The sequence below is a fragment of the Lepisma saccharinum genome, chromosome 18, assembly GCF_977018435.1.
Source record: "Lepisma saccharinum chromosome 18, izLepSacc3.1, whole genome shotgun sequence".
NCBI classification, from domain to species: Eukaryota; Metazoa; Arthropoda; class Insecta; order Zygentoma; family Lepismatidae; genus Lepisma; species Lepisma saccharinum.
The window spans coordinates 42,394,972-42,413,335 of NC_139246.1; the positions used below are offsets into that span (position 1 = coordinate 42,394,972).

Below are 18,364 nucleotides of genomic sequence, written 5' to 3' on the forward strand. Positions count from 1 at the left end.
TCGGCAGCACCGTTCCATCCGGGGACTCAACCAACCTCCGTTGTCCGAATTCGCGGCAGACGTGGAGTCGGAGGTAGAGCAGAGAGGCGCGACAGATGCACGCTTGAACTAGCTGTGACCCTGCGCTTGGCAGCCATATTCCAACTTTCAGTTTGTACAGACATCATTCACTGATTAGACGATGTAAAACTCAGTGATACTTTAACAGTTTATCGATAATACTGAATGTAGAAAAATTGTAAATGATGGAATAGCACCTTACATTTTTAATATGAGTAGTAAATAGTTGGAAATCATTGTGATGTTTGTTTGGCGTCTGCCATCTGCTTCCGTGCGGTGCGCCTGCACCCCAGAGCGCGGTGGGTGAAGTTCGGGCTGACACCTGGCGGGAAAAGTGACAACCGTACTACAAGGGGACATGTAGATTCGGACGACTTGGACGTGACTTCGACGGCACGCGAGAGCAACGGGACGGAGCGCTTGCCAATCCGGACACGGCCTGAGACACCGCGGCCATTTTTATGAGTGAAAGTTAGAGTAATCATGTATACTGACTTTCTGATCATAAAATTTAAATAAAATTATTAAATTAATATGAAAATAGATTTTGTGAGTCAAATAGAAATGAAAGAAACGAGGAGAATCAGAATTCAAGATGCATATATTTTTATTATCGAAATAGCTTATAAAGACACGTTGACGTGAGATGCTGTATAAAAGGGACGCCTAACGCAACAGTTTGAGACCGTCGTTTTACTTTTTGGTTTCCAGTTCACTTGAACTGAACGAATCAGAAAAGCCGTGGCTCCTAAACCAATAGCGTGATACGTTGTAAAGTAATTTAGCTGCTTTAATGTGATATCAGCTGTGAATTCTCATCTTATTGTGGTGGATGGGTTGGTTGCAGTGAGTTAGGAAGGAAGGTCTGTGTTATTAGGAAACAGGAGAGGAATTTTGTGAAATATTTTAAAAGTTGTTTGCTTTTGGTAGTTCTGTTAAATTTGTGTGACTTTAAGCGAGTACTGCTAATCTTTGAGAGCTAGAAGAGTCAACAAATAATTGCACCATGTCCGTGTCAACGATGGAAAGTATCCTTTATGATAATGACTCATTGTCAAGTTTCTGTTTGCAATAGCGAAATTACCTTCTTGGAGCATAACACAACACTAATATCATGCATTTGATTTTTAATTGAGTGTTATGCACACAGAACAATTTCATAATATACTTGTCACATTATTTTTCCTACGGTTTTCCTGAGATTATGAATTTGAATTATGAGAAGTAATGAAATCGTTTGTTTTTCATTTACTATTCTTTGATGCTTTATGAATTACCAACTGAAAAAATTAATAGATAATTTGAAGAACTGCCCGCAGTTATGATTGATTAATTCTGAATTAATCATGGTGCCCAGGCGTGTTTTACATGGTTGGATTTATATTTAAATCTGTTAACACATACTATGCTGTCGCGCTCTTCTATTTACTTACTTCAGAGTCTTAGTGACGCATACTTCGGAGTCTTAGTGATTACTAGACCTCGGATTTTAGATTTTTAACCTACCTTTGCCTTTGCAGTTAAATAAGAAATAAGTTACGTCAGAGATTCATTAAAAAAACAATTCATGAAGTTTTATAGGATTTTGGTTATTAGAACCTATTGTAGGGTTATGCTATGGAAGATTACAAAACTCGGTAAATGTCTGTTATATCGGAGACACATTTCTTCATTTTTACAGAAGAAACTTCTTACGGAAATGGGTTTCTGTAGCATTTTGAAAGTTCGTGAGGTTATTTTCTAACCGTAGAATGCTGCACAATAAGAAATAAGCAATAAACTTGCATTTTGTGCAAAGCGACAACATTATGCCGTTGTTTCCATTATGTTCCTGCAGATGGCGCGAGCGTCGAAAGTCACGCGGTCTCACCAGTGTTTCCAAACATGCCTTTTTTAAGAGATTTTTTTTAACTATGCTTACCTAACCTAACCCAACCTAACCTAACCTAACCTTGTCGGAAATGGTCCGTGGGGCTATCGTGAATTGTTTTTGGGGCTATCCGTCAATGGTTCGTGGGGCTATCGTGAATGTTTTTTGGGACTATCCGACAATGGTTTGTGATGATATGATGAACACGAAAGTAGATATTTTTCGGTTAAAAAGTATAGAAACCCTGCATACCCACTCCAAATCCACAAGACAAAAGCACGACGCGCGATCATCCACAGCTGTGCGCGCCATATTGTATGTTCCGCAACGGAAGAAATGAACCAAGAGAATTACTCGTAATGTGAAAAATCGAAGTTATTTTCATGTAAAAAGCATAATGGCACCTTCAACTATGTACCGCAATACACAACTGGTAAGTTCAAACCATCCGAAACACAAAATATCAGATTTTAATGTGTCTCCGATATAACAGACATTTACCCAAAACTCCAGAGCAGAGGACCTATGAAGGAATGTCCATCACTATCTATCTGCAGATAGTCTAGATAGACTGTTTTTTTATGCTCTTTACCATCCATCTACTTAACCATTTGAATTTGCTTTTCTTCTGCTTATATCACATTGCTCCTAAATGAAACCTTTTTGAAGGTCTTTATATGCATATTTTAAGGGTTTTTATATCACGCAGAGGTATTTGCTGCAAAAATAACTTGTAACCAGCTAAAGTAAATGAATTACTAAGGAAATATATTCTCATTCCTCCTCCCCCATCTCATTGCACATGATGCTGCTCTGTGTCAAGGTGTAAAATATTTTGTACTTTAAAAAGGTAACAGTTTACTATCCTTCGGACACCTATAACTTCTTAGTTTCGTCAATTTTTGACATTCGTACTTACCTATCTGCTTCGCGGAACATTCCGTGAATGGTTTTTGGGGCTATCCATCCCGGAATCGGTACGAAATTTAAACTAAAAAATTATTTTCGTTTGAAAGTTTGAGTCCAAATTTCCCACCGATTCCGGTCTCCGCCCCTGGGGTAATTGACCTACCACCCTCAACCGCTAACGCGGCCCTGCCTCCACTCTGCTCTGGCTCCCCGGCTTTTTCTATAGACTCCCTGTTAAAGGCATCTTAGAAATTGGCCGGAGTCACCTGTCCCCAAATGAGCCCCAAACTTTTAAATTTGAAGAAATCAGTTTCCAGGATACGGAAAACTTACCTGAATTTCACACAAAACACCTTCCCGATGTTAGACAATACTACAGGAACTTATTATGGTAAGTAGTTTCTTCTGTAGGAATGAAGAAATGTATCCGAAGGATAGTAAACTAGTACCCTTCCTTTCACACGCACAAGAAAGCAAATGAGTACTGATTATCTCCTACTAGCTTTTAACTAGAAATAAAGTATAAGTGGGTTAGCGTCCTTTTGTCCAAGTATGGGTAAATTTCTCGTGTCGGACAAACGACTGAAATTTGCTAGTTCATTTAATTTGAGTATTAGTACTTACGTATTCTGCATTGAGAAACATTGCTGAAGGTGGCATTTCGCTTATTTCACGGAAATAAGCTTTATTTGCGATATAGCGACTAAGTTTTCACATTTAGGTTACAATAGTTAAAAATTGGTTTAGAAAAAATATGCGTAGCCCCATGCACCATTCTTGCATAGCCCCATGAACCATTTGCAGAAACGTACCTTCTTCAGTTACAAAAACACGTGTTTCAAAACACTGACTGGGATTACGTCATCACACACAGGCTACATCCACCTGGAAGTAAATGGATGCAAGAGCTTTCATGCATTGGTCACTCATTTATATCGAAAAATAGATGATTTACCGGCAAAATTCAATGAACGATGTGAGAAAACACTTCCCCGAACTTCCACAAGTATAAAGAAACTGCATTCGGTAAGTAATTTCTCCTGTAAATTTGAAGAAATCCGTTTGTCCGATACGAGAAATTTACCCAAGTATGAATCACCAACCACTTGTCCAATTTGCATTCTTTAAGGGACATTTGAAATTTCCAAAAATCTGATATCCCTAGCAACTCTCGAATATGGCCAATAACAGATTTCATCAGTTCAACATAAACAAAAGCTTACCTTCTTCAGTGTAGGGAAAGCCAAAGGTGCGTAAATATAGGTGAAGTGTGCAATTGCAGAATAGGCATTTTAGGCATGATTAGACAAAATAGGCAGTAGCACTCAAAATAGGTACTATACACTATAAAGATGTATTTTCGGACTAAAAATACAATGCAATGAACTTAAAACATTGAAGACCATTTTACTACAAAGGAAGATGACCGGGCCCCTCTCCGATTTCCTTCATACTTGGCATACTCACTAATTGAGGCCTAATCACAAATCTGAAGTTAAAAGTTGTCGGAAACATCAAGAAATTGCAAAATAAGCGAAAATAAGGCGTTATTTTTCGGAATGGAAACTGTCTATTTTTGCGAATTTTTTTGTTTCACAAGCAAATATACCATACTACCACGACACCAAATTTTAACTATGTTTGCCTAACCGAAACTAACCTAACCACACGTAAATGGTTCGTGGAGCTTGCGCCAATGGTTTGCGATTATTTTGCAATTTCTAGATCCTGATACTACCATGACACGAAATTTTAACTATGTTTGCTTAACCTAACCGAAACTAACCTAAAACACGTCAATGGTTCGTGGGTCTAGCATCAATGGTTCACAATTATTTTGCAATTTCTAGACGTTTCCGACAAATTTTAACTTCAGATTAGTCATTAGCAGGCCTCAATTAGTAAGTATGCCAAATATGAGGAAAATCGGAGAGGACTCCGGTCATCTTCAGTCATACCCAAAGGAATAAAAAGGCAAATAGGCAAAAATCTGCACCCCCACTGATTATAGGAGAGTGTGTTTTCTCTGGAGAGCAATTTTTCCCTGCCATACACTCCTATGAGATGCTTTGTTTGCAAGCAGTCATTCATTTACTCTTGGCTTAAAAATGGAATGCTGCTGCTATCTTCATAGTGTACGTGGGATGGAGATTTAATAGTGGCAGCACTGCTGTATATTCACCATGATACGGGACCGGTGCTTCTCGCTTATACCGCACCTTAGGTTAATATCTAACCTACCTCTCAGTAAATGGACTCTTCCTTCCAAAACTAGGTGCGTGCGCAGTGACGAGTGTGATAGAGTTTAGTAGGGGTGGCAGTCTAAAGTTGCGCAGGTGCATAGTCAGAACCCAACTATTGTGAAAGTTATGGTGATTCTCGTGTGCAACTGTGATGGTCTTATCTTAATGCATAGTGTATAGTGGAACCACAATCATAGAAACCTGCGCAGAACCGCATCGTGCACGGCCTTCAACACGGCCCACATCAGTGTAGCCAGGCCTATTGATTTCTCGGGAGAATTCCTTAATGAACTATTGCTATGGAACCTCCAACAGCCTGCTGAAAAACATGTTTCCTGCTCATCTTACTTGAGCATGGAGGGGAGAGGTAAAGTGGAACTCCACTCAGCCATGAAAGCTGCTGTTTGGTGCTAGGACATGATGATTATTATTATTTTATTACTATTACTACATTATGGCCATGGTGGCTCAGTCGGTAACGCGTCTGACTACCATGCTAATGGTCCCAGGTTCGATCCCCGGCCGTTTCAAATCCTGGAACTTTTCTAACGTGGAAGTGGCCCCCCGCGCCCACCCAGCATCGAATGACATAGGTCCCTGGGGGTAAAGGTGGTCAGGGGCGTGATGCTGATCACATCACCCTTACTCACGACCAGATGAAGAAAGTGTGGGGCGTTACCCCCACACCCCCTATGCGCCTTCATGGCATGGTGCTAAGCACAGGGGAGCACTTTACCTTTTTTTTCCATTACTATTTTTAGATGGTTTTATTTTATACCACCCAAAAATCTATTTCAATTTTAGTTGTTTTACGTCGCTTTGGTGCCTCTACGGGTAAGTACGACAAGAAGGAGGAATGAAAAACTGATGAAATGGATGAAGTGACACAAACATAGTGAAACGTGAAACTTCGTAGTGTGGGCAAATTATTTTATACATGTGTATATGTGCGTGTAGGTGTGTATTTCTAGCAGTTCGGGAGGATAGGTGGCACACTAGCATAAGCGTTGTTATCTTCAATTATTGAGGAAGACATGCTGTAAAATTCACCAATATATTTCACATAAGTAATTCATTTTCTCATTATGGTGCAGAACGCGTGCCCACCCGTAACAATACCTGTACAATGAACACCAGCAGAAGGCAAATTGATTTGTTATTGAAAGAGTGTGGAAAATAGCTGACAATGAAAGGTGGCATGTTAGCTTCATTTGTGAACACAACTTTCTATGATTTTGTATCATAAATATTCTTCGCGAAAATAGAGGCATCGCAAACCCCTTGTGTCGGTGCTGAGAAAGGGCAAACTTGAGGTTGTTTTCCTCGCACCCCTCTGGGTCCCTCGGACGGTTTACTTTCTTTAGTTTTAAACATGTCCACTCCTGAAATGGAGATGTTCGGTTTCTTTTCACCAAACACAGGGTGCTGGGTGTAGCATCATTGCTGCAAAAGTATCTGTGACGTTTACACCGTAAACAACACGTGCCACTGCAGCAGGGAGCTTTTATTCTGGACGTTTGCTTCTCGTCCTTTTCCTTCTTGAAAATGAATGTTGACATAAAATTACCTATTATTTCAGACACATGAGTTGATTTCAGTCGCAGTAATTTACATCCGTTATTATAATAGGGATGTAGGAACGTGATAATTTCAAACTCAAGTGGTGTTTTCTGAGAGGGCAACGCTATTTCGGAGTAATTTTGACTCGTTTACACGCATGATAAAAATAAATTGTTTGTCCCTCGCTGGAAAAAATCTGTGGACGTCCCCTTGTCCCCCCCCCCCCCCCCCCATGAGAACATCCTTCATCTGCTACTATCAGATCATCCGATTTTATAGCAGATCTTGTGGTTTCCCAAGGAACAATCTCCCGATTTTTTCAAGTCTTGAGGCGAGCCCAATCCTATCAAATAATTTAATATGTTTAATTTATATGTATCTTGTTTTTCTATTGAAAGGCTGTAGTAATATGAAACGCAATTATGGGCTGAAACTGCCAATTAAGCAGTATGTACATTTTCTTCTTCTTTTATTTCTTTATAATTCTTGTTGATTTTAACAAATGCAGTTCAAGAAGTGTAACATTGTATTAATTAATGTGTAACCATGAAGTTTAAAAAAGTGTTTTGCAGTTTCTAAAATAATTATTTTATTTTAACTAGAAGACTATAGTGCTGAGCTAAGTATTGATTATAGGGCTGAATCTTCTGATCGGTGAGATAAAGAATATTAATCCTAATATTCTGCGTTGATAATCTGAAAGGTGGTGTTACTGGGATAGACATTTCTACCATATTTTGTTCATTTTTATATTGCTTAGTTCAGTGACTTTAGAAATCTTAATTATAAATCACTTGATGAAATTTTAATAATAGTTATGTCTCAGTCTGACCTGGCAACACTGCCCTGAGCACCAGTAATGGCAGGGAAGATGCGCAAATGCTTTTCACCGAAGGTTTTTTCCTTGTGGTTGAACTATACCTGAAAGACAGACAGTCAATGCACAGTATTACTGTTCATTTTTGGAACATAACCTGCGACCCGCATTGCGAAAGAAGAGGGAATGTTTTCTACTGAATCATTCCATCATTTTGCAGGACAGTGCTCGGGCACATGTAGCACAACCGGTGGCTGATTTATAAACTAGATGGGGCTTGCAGGTGCTCTACCATCCCCCATACTACCTTGACTTAAGGCCCTGTGACATTGATTTGCTCCCTAAGATGAAGGAACCACTTTGTGCCATTCGATTCCAAATTGTTCCAGAGATTCTTCAGGCAATAGACCGCTCCATTCGAACCATCATCAGAACAGATGCTGCTACAGATATACTATGACTACCACGTCACTGGCAACGGTTGTATACAATGCTGGTGACTAGATCACATCGATGGGCTGTAAAAGTTTCACAGAGGTATCTTTTGTATCATTTGTAAATAAATAGTTGCCACTATTAAATCTCCAACTCATGTATGTGAGGTGAGAAGGGGTATTAGGTCTCTAAATGCTTTTGTTGTTACATTAGGCCGGTCAGGTTTAGGACTGTTTACCCCTAGATGCTTCCATCACCTGATCATGTAACATCTACTCTCAAGCATGAAACCACCTTTGATTCTCGCGTGAATATCTGCTAAAACTCTGTGTCTGAGATTATTGAAAACCAAGAACCGTTGCACACTGTAAAGCACAGATGCTCGCATAAGCTGCTTTTCTAATCATAATTTCTCCAGTAAATAATACTTAGTGAAACTTTTAACTGTGCTAATAAGTTTCTCCAAGCTTCAAAATTAGTTCCAGAATCATTACCAGTATTCTAAAGCACTTCCTAATACTCCTACAAAACTTGAAAAAAAAAAATCATTAAACAATTGGAACCATTGTCCATAATATATTACCTGAAAGAAGCTGTTTTATACGTTTTACCTACAGAAAAATTGTTTTACAACCATGACTTGAAATTAAAAGTGTACAAAACAATTCTATACTTACATGTAAATAAATCACCTTGTGTAAAGTATTTTGACCACCTATCAATTTTTTGTGGCACACCATAACTCAGATTGGATGCTATTAAGAAGATGGAGATTATGATTTTTATGATATTCTAATAACAAGACATGGGGTGCTTTTTTTGTTTAGCATGATATGTATGAAGCAATGTTTCTGTTATTTAGTTAAACAGTAAGTAATACGTTTCGTAAACCTTTACGTAAGTCAAATTTGTAAATTGCTTAAGTGTAACTTCAGAAGAAACTGCAATATTTATTATTATTATCTGTGTGTGTGTGTGTGTGTATTATTTACACAGTATTATTTTATAAATGAAACTCCATGCAGCTGTATTTACTCAGATATAAACTATAAAAGTATGAAAAATATATAAAAGAATATAAAAACAAATTGAAATCATACTTTTCAAACAAAAAAAATGTCTTGTGACAGCTACGTACAGTTATTACGTAACTGCAAATTTACATAAGTCACGTATTACTGTATTTAGCAGAATCATAAAGTTCAATCAGTTTCCTTAACATGATTTAAGAACATCTTTTTAACCTGAAGTTTGCTGTCAAAGAATTGGAACGAAACTCCAAGAAGTGCGAGAAAGACGAACGAGCAGAGAAACTAAAATGTAAGAAGGCTATCCAGAAAGGCAACCTTGAAGGTGCAAGAATCCATGCTGAGAATGCAATCCGCCAGAAGAATCAGGCACTCAACTACTTACGGATGAGTGCCCGTGTTGATGCTGTGCAATGTCGAGTGCAAACAGCTCTGACAACAAGGAAGGTAAGGCAATTGTTTTTCTGATTTTTCAAGAAACTATGTGGTCATCATATCTGTTGCGGTGGTGTCATTAGCACCATCTAGTTCGCTGCACTTTTTTACTCTCTCTTAGAGTTGGAAGTGGTCGGAAAAAAAAGTTTTTTCCCCGTGGCTTTTTTGGTTAGGCTTTTTTCTGCTTTTTTCACAAAAGTGTGTCAAATCAATGAAAATACAGGAGTTGGCAGTATTTTTCCTGTTTCATGGATTTAGTTTTATCTGCCTACTGTAAAATGAACACTCATTCATAATTTAAAATACAATTTACAATATGAAATTCGTAGCTAGACCCGGTGGAGATACATAGTGGGTCGGTTCCCACATTAAACTGTAGGTCCAGTCTCGATTAGCCTTGGCTTTTTTGAATGGACGGTTCTTTCCGAGTGTTATCTGTATATTTCGGTAGACTTATTAAATATATCTATGTAGTATGAAGATATTCACATAACTAGAGTAGTTTTGTATGTTTTTTTTAATAGAATCTAATGTCGTATGATATGATTTTCAATGTTTGAATTTGTTATACAAATATGTACATGAAGCAAGAAAAATACTGCTCTACCTTTTGAAAATCTAGTATCAAATCTCTTTACATTAAAGTTTGTGTTCAGTAAACTATATATTTGTATCCTGGCATTTCAGTACAGCATGTATAATTTGGTTAAATGGTCGCTAAACCTGGTCATGGATTAACTAAGTGATGTATTTTGGCTGCTTGTTGTCATCATTCTCAACCTTTGTAGACTACAGCCCAGTACATTTATTTCTTACAAGTCGTTTCCCTGATCCCAGCAATTTCACTTATAAATACATTTCTGATCTATAAGGTTTATATGGGAATTAATATGCACCCTCAATTAATATTAATATATCAACTATGACACTTTCAATTACGTATAGACTTGCTGTCAAATATAAAATTAGATTTAAATTAGTTATCAACCTTTGGGTGCAACGGACCGTTTGCGAAGCAGAAGCAAATATGACTGGCGACAAATGGTCAAAAAAATCTATTTACGAAATCTGGACTTGACCAACAGTTTGAAATGAGATCCGAAGCACTCTGCCTCCACTGAGGATTGAACCTTAGACCCCTTCTCATTACAAGGCAACAGCATTACTTTTTTCCACTCCAGAGGCCCATTCATGATTATAAAAGGAAACTTCTATCTAAAGGCCTGCCTTTTTCCAACAACAGTACTTGCAATTTGTTCTCGGTGATTTACAGGCTAAATTAAATCTTAATCTCTGATAAAGTAGCTAACAATCTTGTTAAGTATAGAAAACATTCAGACCGAAGCAACACATGGCAGTGCATCCACCATGCATGCACAAACAAGACCGAGACAATATGATGCTCGCCATTGAAGGAGCTTTCACACTGAAGTCGCAGATGACAAGCGACAGTCTCCTTCAGTATAAAGCAAAACATTCACCGTGCATGTAAGAACAACAGAGCGAAGCGGCACAATGCACGCCACTGAGAAAACAGTGTAGTTCAAGCAACATGCAAGTGACATGTTTAGCTCGTTGTCGTACTTTGGTTCAAAAGGTTGAATGGATTACTGAGGGTCTGCTTCCAAGTGACATATGTCACTTGTTGCTTCGGTCCGAAAGTTCCCTGAGAAAACTGTACAGGCCAAGTGACAAGGACACTTGCAGTTTATGTTCCTTCGGTTCGAAAAGTTGCATTTACTTCTAAGGGTTGGTTTCCAAGAGTCATGTGTCATTTGTCACCTGTCACTTTGGTCTCAAAGCTCTGTTAAACAGGATATATACATGGAATACATATATTTTTGCACATGTGTTGTGAACAGTAAAGATTTTTAATTATCCCGAAATATCAAATATTTTGATATTAACATTTGTTTCATATTTTATGAAATCAACATTTAAAGTGAGATAAAAACATGTAGAAACTTGTTTCAAGTCCATTTCATGGGCAGATGTGCTCATCCGGACTACACTGTTAGTTGTAACCCTAGCTTAAGCTGACCCATGCCGTACAAGAAACTTGCATTCCGGGGAACTAACAAAATCCATTAAATTGTTTTATTAATGCAATTTTGTTTATAGAAGTGCAGTTGTTTATTAAATATTATAATTACCAACCAATTGTACACTCACTGGCATGAGTGTCTCAAATGAGACGCATTCAAAGATGGCACCTGATATGTCCACCAAGTGCACTTTGCCACCTAATTACATTACATTTATGTTTTTATGAACAAAAGTAATACAGAAATATTGCGAACATCTTAGGGAACAATATAATGTATATTCAAACAGTTGAAAGATCTAAAATATAGAGGCGGTGGGCCTGCAAGCCCCCCTCACCCTTGGTAAACTAGGGTTAAAATTGTATCTCAACCACTATGCAGTATCTGTCCACTGAGATTGGTGAATATCTGTCTGTCTCTTGGTTGCTACATCATCTAAATTTTTGTAGCTAGTTGTAAAATGTGTCATTACAAACCTGTAAACTCATAACAGTAACTTCAAGTGAAATAGGTTAGCTGTAATTGGTAAAAAGCCATTCAGAAAAGCTGGCTTGTTTGCAACTCTACTCTCTCTGCACTCGCACATCTAGTTGGTTACATGGTGCAACACCGGCTCGTCTACTTCGTTCATTTGGTGTCTGCACCACGTTCTGGAGCAGTGTAACTTGTAGTGTATGGCCAAGCGGTGCGTGCTAACTAATCAAATGAACTGTTCAACCAGCAGACAGACATTTGTTGAACCTTCGAAACATGAACACCATTATTCAACTACTTGATCGAACATCATTTCCTTGCACCAGCCTGACACCGGGATGCACCTGTACTACACCTTGTGTCAAGAAGTGCAACAAACTAAACAGGACTATTATTATTTCCACAAATAGGAGAAAAATGACTTGATAATTTAAATTGTGCCCTGAAAAATACAGTTAGTTGGTTGTTAACAGCGCATGCAGTCAACATTTTCAAGTACTCGAATTCTTGTGAGAAAAACTCGCATCTAATGTTTCATTAAAAGTGTAATTTTATATTTCCATAAACTGCTCCACTAAGACAAAAAGCCTTCCCTCCATTTCACATAATTTCAAGAAAGTGAATAATACATTAAAGGACACCTTTAATAAAATTTAAGAAGACGTAAAGGGATCATAGGAATATGTCTTCCTAAATTTTATTTTAAAGTTCAGCCAAAGGCAAAATACAGTGTCTCGAAATTTACTGAAATGCAGATAAGGATTATCTGCCTTAAGCATTATAGCCATGGAAATGAAATTCTGTTATATTATGGCTGAAAATTTCTGACTTACACTTATAAAAATTAGTATTTCCTCTCTAGTGGCACTTACCCCAGTTTGTTTTATACAATGCGATCCATTGAAGTGTAGCCTGCTGCATGGGTGTTTGCACTACCGGCAAGAGAGGCACTTGCGGCCATTTGTCGGCATCTTCAACTTGATAAGGTGCTCGTTGTGTATGGTGTTTTTTCTAGTGTACTCAACCACAAAGTGTGTTATGGCTCAGCAATATTTTTCTACTGCACAGCGTGTTTTATTTATGATTCCACCCTTACATCAGGTAAGCGACAATTTTTCCTGGGTGGCATTTAGAGGTAACAAATCATGCATATAATGTATGTATTGTGCGATTGTTGTCATATTTACTGACCTTGCAATGCAATTTGACTCGTGACTTTACAGGTTACTCAGTCGATGGCGGGTGTTGTGAAGGCTATGGATGCAGCCATGAAGTCCATGAACTTGGAGAAAATTTCTACCCTCATGGACAAATTTGAACACCAGTTTGAAGATCTGGATGTGCAGAGTTCCTACATGGAAAATACAATGTCACAAACAACCACAACTGCTGTGCCACAGGGTGATGTTGAGCATCTGATGCAACAGGTTGCGGATGAGGCTGGGTGAGTTTTCTTTTTAAATGAGAATTTTTTTTTTGAACGAGTTTCCCCACATTTATTTTAAATTATCAAATACTTGTGAAGTTCAATGATTGTCAACATTTTTTTTAAAAAACGTCATTTAAAGAAAAGGCTTAGCAGAGTTTATAATACTCCAAATAATATATGCACTAAAATAGTGAAAATTTGCAGTTATAAAACAAAAATATGACATTTTTTTTTTTAAAAAAAAGGAAGGAAAAACTGTCTTACCTTTACAAGCTTGCATTGCAGTGGGTGGTGAATATCATCTTTAGGTTGTCATCTGTGAAGTCCCGCAACAAGACATTGTAATGCGAAAAAGTGCGTTCCACATCACAGGTTGTCAAATTTGCATATTTAAATGAAGCCAGTTGTTTTACTGTGAATCCCTCTGGAAGCGATGCAAAAGTGTCACCGTTCAAAGCAGCAGCTACAGTACTCATAGTTTGAAAACCATTGTTTCCTTCAAATAGGGAACAATCTTTTTGTATAATTGTGTCAGCCTTCTTCCCGCCTACCTTTCAGGCTCCTTCAAGGGCATTATCAACCTTGTGTACAGTGGGATCCATGAGTATTACCGTGCAAATTGTCCATGAGTATTTTCATTAATTTTTCTCTTACATCCTGTGTGTTTTTAAGCGATGGATTTTTATGTATGTTGGTGCAGAAGTTGTCAACAGCTTGTTTTGAATGTTCTTTTAATTCTTGAAGCTGTTATTGGGTCAAATAAAGTGCACGAACATGGTGATGGACAATTTGCATGGTAATACTCATGGATTCCACTGTACTGCATCAGTTAAAGGCAAATCAGAGGTTTCTAAAGTGTTGATTACCTTTACCAGAAATGTAAAATTTGTTATTTAAAAAGGGAAGATATGTACTAAACATGTTCTATCGTTAAAATATTTGATTTTATGTGAAAACACTGAAAATATGTAATTTATGTGCTAAAAATTCTGTTATGGGGTCCCAAAACACATGATTGGTGCACATGCGAATTCTCAGAGATCTGCTAGGCATTTTAAAAAAAATATGAAAATACATATAAATCCGTGCCCTGTTAATAATAATTGATATAGTACAAGTCACAGTGGTATTATTAGGCTATTTCTCATAAAATCAGAAAAACTAAGAACATATTTCCAGATAGTTGAACAATGAACAGAGCCTGTAATTGTGAAATGTGGTAATGCTTTGGTTATCAGTCATATCATAGGTTCCCCAGTCATGATAAATTGATGCAACAAATTTTTTGCATACATAAAACATACAAGGGAGAATTGGGTACATTTCATTGAAATGCTCTGAAAGTAGAATGAAGTTAATCGACTACTGTGGCATGATTAAATCCAAAGAGTTTTCAACGATCTTTTCATTTCTCAAAATATATTATATGTACAAATATTTTTCATGTTCTGTTTTCTTTCCAATACAATGCTGAAATTCACCGAGTGAATTTTTTGTCCTCGCGGAGTTTTCATCATAAAGTGTGACTTCGGTGTATTATTAAATACCTTGGTGGAAGAATTATTTAGTTTAATTTCAATGCAACTTTAAGACTTTTAGAAACTATTCCCACTAATTTAATGGCCATGTACAGGACTACGTTCATTGTGCAACATGCAAATTAGAACGTAATTAGATCAATTAATTAATTTTATGGCCATGTACAGGACTACGTTAATTGTGGAACATGGAAATTAGAACCTAATTAGATCGATTGATTGAATTAAAATTGTTGGGTGCATCAGCAAATTAGGCCATTTTGCATCCTTCAATGTATGCAGGGAAATATCCCCTTATCTAAAATTCTTACTTAATAATTTAAAACAAGGGGTGTAAAAAGCCCCTTGAGAACATGCAAAAATAAAGGACTTTTTTTATTTGCTTTGTTTTTTGCATACTTTTCATCTCTCACAAATACTGTTAGTTTGAGGAGAATTTGCTTTCGAGCTATACTTAGCATGGCATTAGAAGAAGTTGAAGAGTGCTTAAAAATAAACTTAGCATAAATGCAAGTTGTAAAGGGACCTGCACAAGACAAACACAACATATTTAAAAGTAAGAATAATTAAAAGCTTTCTCACAGACAGGGAAGAGTCCAGGTCTTCGCAAAAAGCTAATAACATTGGATAAAATTCGGTTATCATCTCCCAACAGTGATAACAAACAGTTTTGAAGATTAAAAGTGCCCGAGGAAAGCAAAATTGGCACATTCAACAAGAATATGCTGAATACTTAAAATGACATTACAAACTCTACAAATTAGAGGATCCGGTCCTAATTCAGTTGAATCATTGGTGTTTCTTTTTTTTATATAATCAGTCACATGCAGTGGAACTCCAATTCTACATTTCCATATTTCTATTTTCCTGATTTATGAACTCAACTTTCCTGGTTCCAATCATGCTAAACATTATATAAATTTCCTCCTTTGCATGTTCTTTAGTGACAGTCTTCTAAACGGGTCTTTATGTATATATATTAATGTTTTATATTTCGCAAACTGTTAGATATTCAACTCAATTTGTAAAATGTAAAGTAGAGATGGTTAAGTGTAAAAAATGGCTTGTGCCTTAACTTCGCCATCCGAAAGGAGAAATAAATAAATAAATCCTATTCTGACTAGTTCCTACAGTGGCTAACACTTTCAAATTCAGAACTCCACAGATTCATATCAAGATATACAGTGCGTTCAGTTTGGCTTGGGCCTCGAGATAGGGCTTGATGGCAGAGGGAGAGGTATGGGACAGATGCTGTCATTTTCGATCCATAAAGTCCCTTATATTTTTACACACATATCTTTAGCATGCAGACAATTATATTTATATTGCATAATGAGTACTAACCTGCGTTATAGGAGTTGTTGAAAGTGGTGGCCTACTGCATTCACACATTCCCGGTTTACGAGACTCTCACTAAAGAACATGCAAGGAAGGAAATATATATATAATGTTTAGCATTATTGGAACCAGGAAAGTTGAGTTTATCAGGAAAATAGAAATATGGAAATGTAGAATTGGAGTTCCACTGCATGTGTTAATTTTTTCTTCTTTAGTTGTAGACTAAGAACCCTAATGTTTATTCTTGTATTAATATGTGTAATATTTTTTCCCGCAGTCTGGAATTGAAAATGGAGTTGCCGCAGGAACAGACTGGCTCAATTGGAGTGCCTACAGCAGCTTCAACGGAGCAAGATGAATTGACTCAGCGTTTAGCTCGCCTACGACAAATGTAGGATCTAAATGGAGAAGCAGTATCCATTCGGAATCTATAATGATTAAAAAAAACAACACCTGTTACTGCATTCAGTGCTTACTTTGCAGACTGATATTTTGTTTCAAATTACGAATGACTTTTTCTTAAGAATGGACTCAAACATGTTTTATGTTATTTTCTAGTGCACAGAATGAGAAAGGAATCAATGTACTTGTTTCTTTATGCATATGTTTAAATATAACAATAAGCAGCATTATAACAATCTGAACATAATTTACTGTAGATGTTAAAGGAAATCAATGCATGGTGGAAGTTTGCTTTGGAGACCACTGTAACCCAATGTTTGATCTCCTTTTACATTCAAAATATTGTGTAAATATGTATAGCAGGGATTAAACTGTTATAAAACAAATTGTTGTAATTTAACTATTTCAGAAAATGACATTTGAAAATGCAGAGAATAGGTGTACAGATATTTTCATACATTAGCAGTAAAAGTTTGTCTACACTTTAAAACCTTTACTTCCAACCAAAGTAAGAGAGTGACTTTTATTTAGCACAAGAAACACCATTGTAACAATTTGGAAAATGCTTGAAACCCCATGTTGAAAACAGTGGTACAGTTTGATTATGAAACCATGACCACAATAGTGTTGTGCCATTTGAAGGAGACAAGTAATAATTAATGTGTTTTAAGGTCATGTCAAATAATTGCTGCACTCTTAACTACCAAAGAATAATATAAAACACAAAGTCATAGTAACAAATTTGAATATATGTAAACAAAATTGTGCATAAAATGTTGGCACAGATCAGAGAAATGATGAGTGTACTGGAACATTAGTTCTTTTCATGTGTGAGTGTAGATATGTTCCTTGATATGTGTTTTTTACTTTGTTAAGAGATCACCAGTGCATACACGAAATATTGTTACATGTAAGGAAATTATTTCATTTGAAACTGGTGAAGAGCCAATTTTGTGATGAAGTATGCACGACACATTATGATTGGATTGGTACAATGCACAAGAGAAATATTTTCCAGTTACTTATGTTACTAACAACTAGGTAACTCTGAAGGGAAGTTTAGAGGATAGTATTTTGGAGAAAATGATATTGTTGTAGATTTTTGTTTCCTTATGTACATAGACTCTGTTTGGGACATCTGAGAGAAATCACAAAATTAATTACTTCTACTGTTTTTCTCCAAGGATAACTTGCAACCATGTACACACAGCGGTGGCTCTAGGGGGAGATTTGCCGTGCCAGGGCACTACCCTCACAGGAAACTCATACCTTGCTAAAGTATTGTTAAATTAATACATTTATAATTTACATACAAGGAGATTCAAATCTTGCAATCGGTCAAGCTGGTGACCGCCTCAATCTCCTCACTACATTGCCAGCTGTTTCGTACCCTTGCGAGGCAACAGTCTGAGGTGCCCAAGAGTTGACACACCTCCAGAGGGTTGAAGAAGTCTCAGCAGGGAACGTTTCCACTATGAGTGGGGAACAAGGTGGTGGGGGTTGGGGTTAGTCATGTCATAAGACACCAGCCAAGCCTATTTTCGCTGGGAACGGTGAGGGAACTTTCGCAGTGTTGACACAGTTGTCACCTTCAGAGATAAGTTGCTAAATACAACTGATTTGTAAGACCCGTTGGGGAAGTAATTCATGAGAAAGGTACTATCTACTTTTATGCCTACTTTTGGAGAAAAAAACGTAGTATTTTTCCAAAGTTAAATTAACATTTTGATAATAGATAGATACGCCTAAAGGCCATCCAGACTTTTTTAAAAATATGAAAG

The 18,364-nt window shown here is 37.1% G+C and overlaps 1 protein-coding gene across 1 annotated transcript; it reads left to right on the forward strand.

Moving 5' to 3' along the window:
• Nucleotides 1–872: 872 nt before the first annotated feature.
• On the forward strand, nt 873–16,969 carry Chmp1 (charged multivesicular body protein 1). Its single transcript, XM_083140473.1, has 4 exons — nt 873–1,088; nt 9,125–9,369; nt 13,100–13,320; nt 16,459–16,969. The coding sequence occupies exons 1-4, from the start codon at nt 1,067–1,069 to the stop codon at nt 16,574–16,576; spliced, it is 606 nt and encodes a 201-aa protein (XP_082996599.1). The 5' UTR covers nt 873–1,066; the 3' UTR covers nt 16,577–16,969.
• Nucleotides 16,970–18,364: the final 1,395 nt, after the last annotated feature.

What these genes read in the sequence shown, in the direction of transcription:
- Chmp1 (XM_083140473.1), top strand. Translation starts at nt 1,067, where the DNA reads ATGTCCGTGTCAACGATGGAAA. An exon ending in GTCCGTGTCAACGATGGAAA is followed by an intron (nt 1,089 to 9,124) that starts GTATCCTTTATG and finishes ACATGATTTAAG; the next exon opens with AACATCTTTTTAACCTGAAG. An exon ending in CAGGTTGCGGATGAGGCTGG is followed by an intron (nt 13,321 to 16,458) that starts GTGAGTTTTCTT and finishes TTTTTCCCGCAG; the next exon opens with TCTGGAATTGAAAATGGAGT.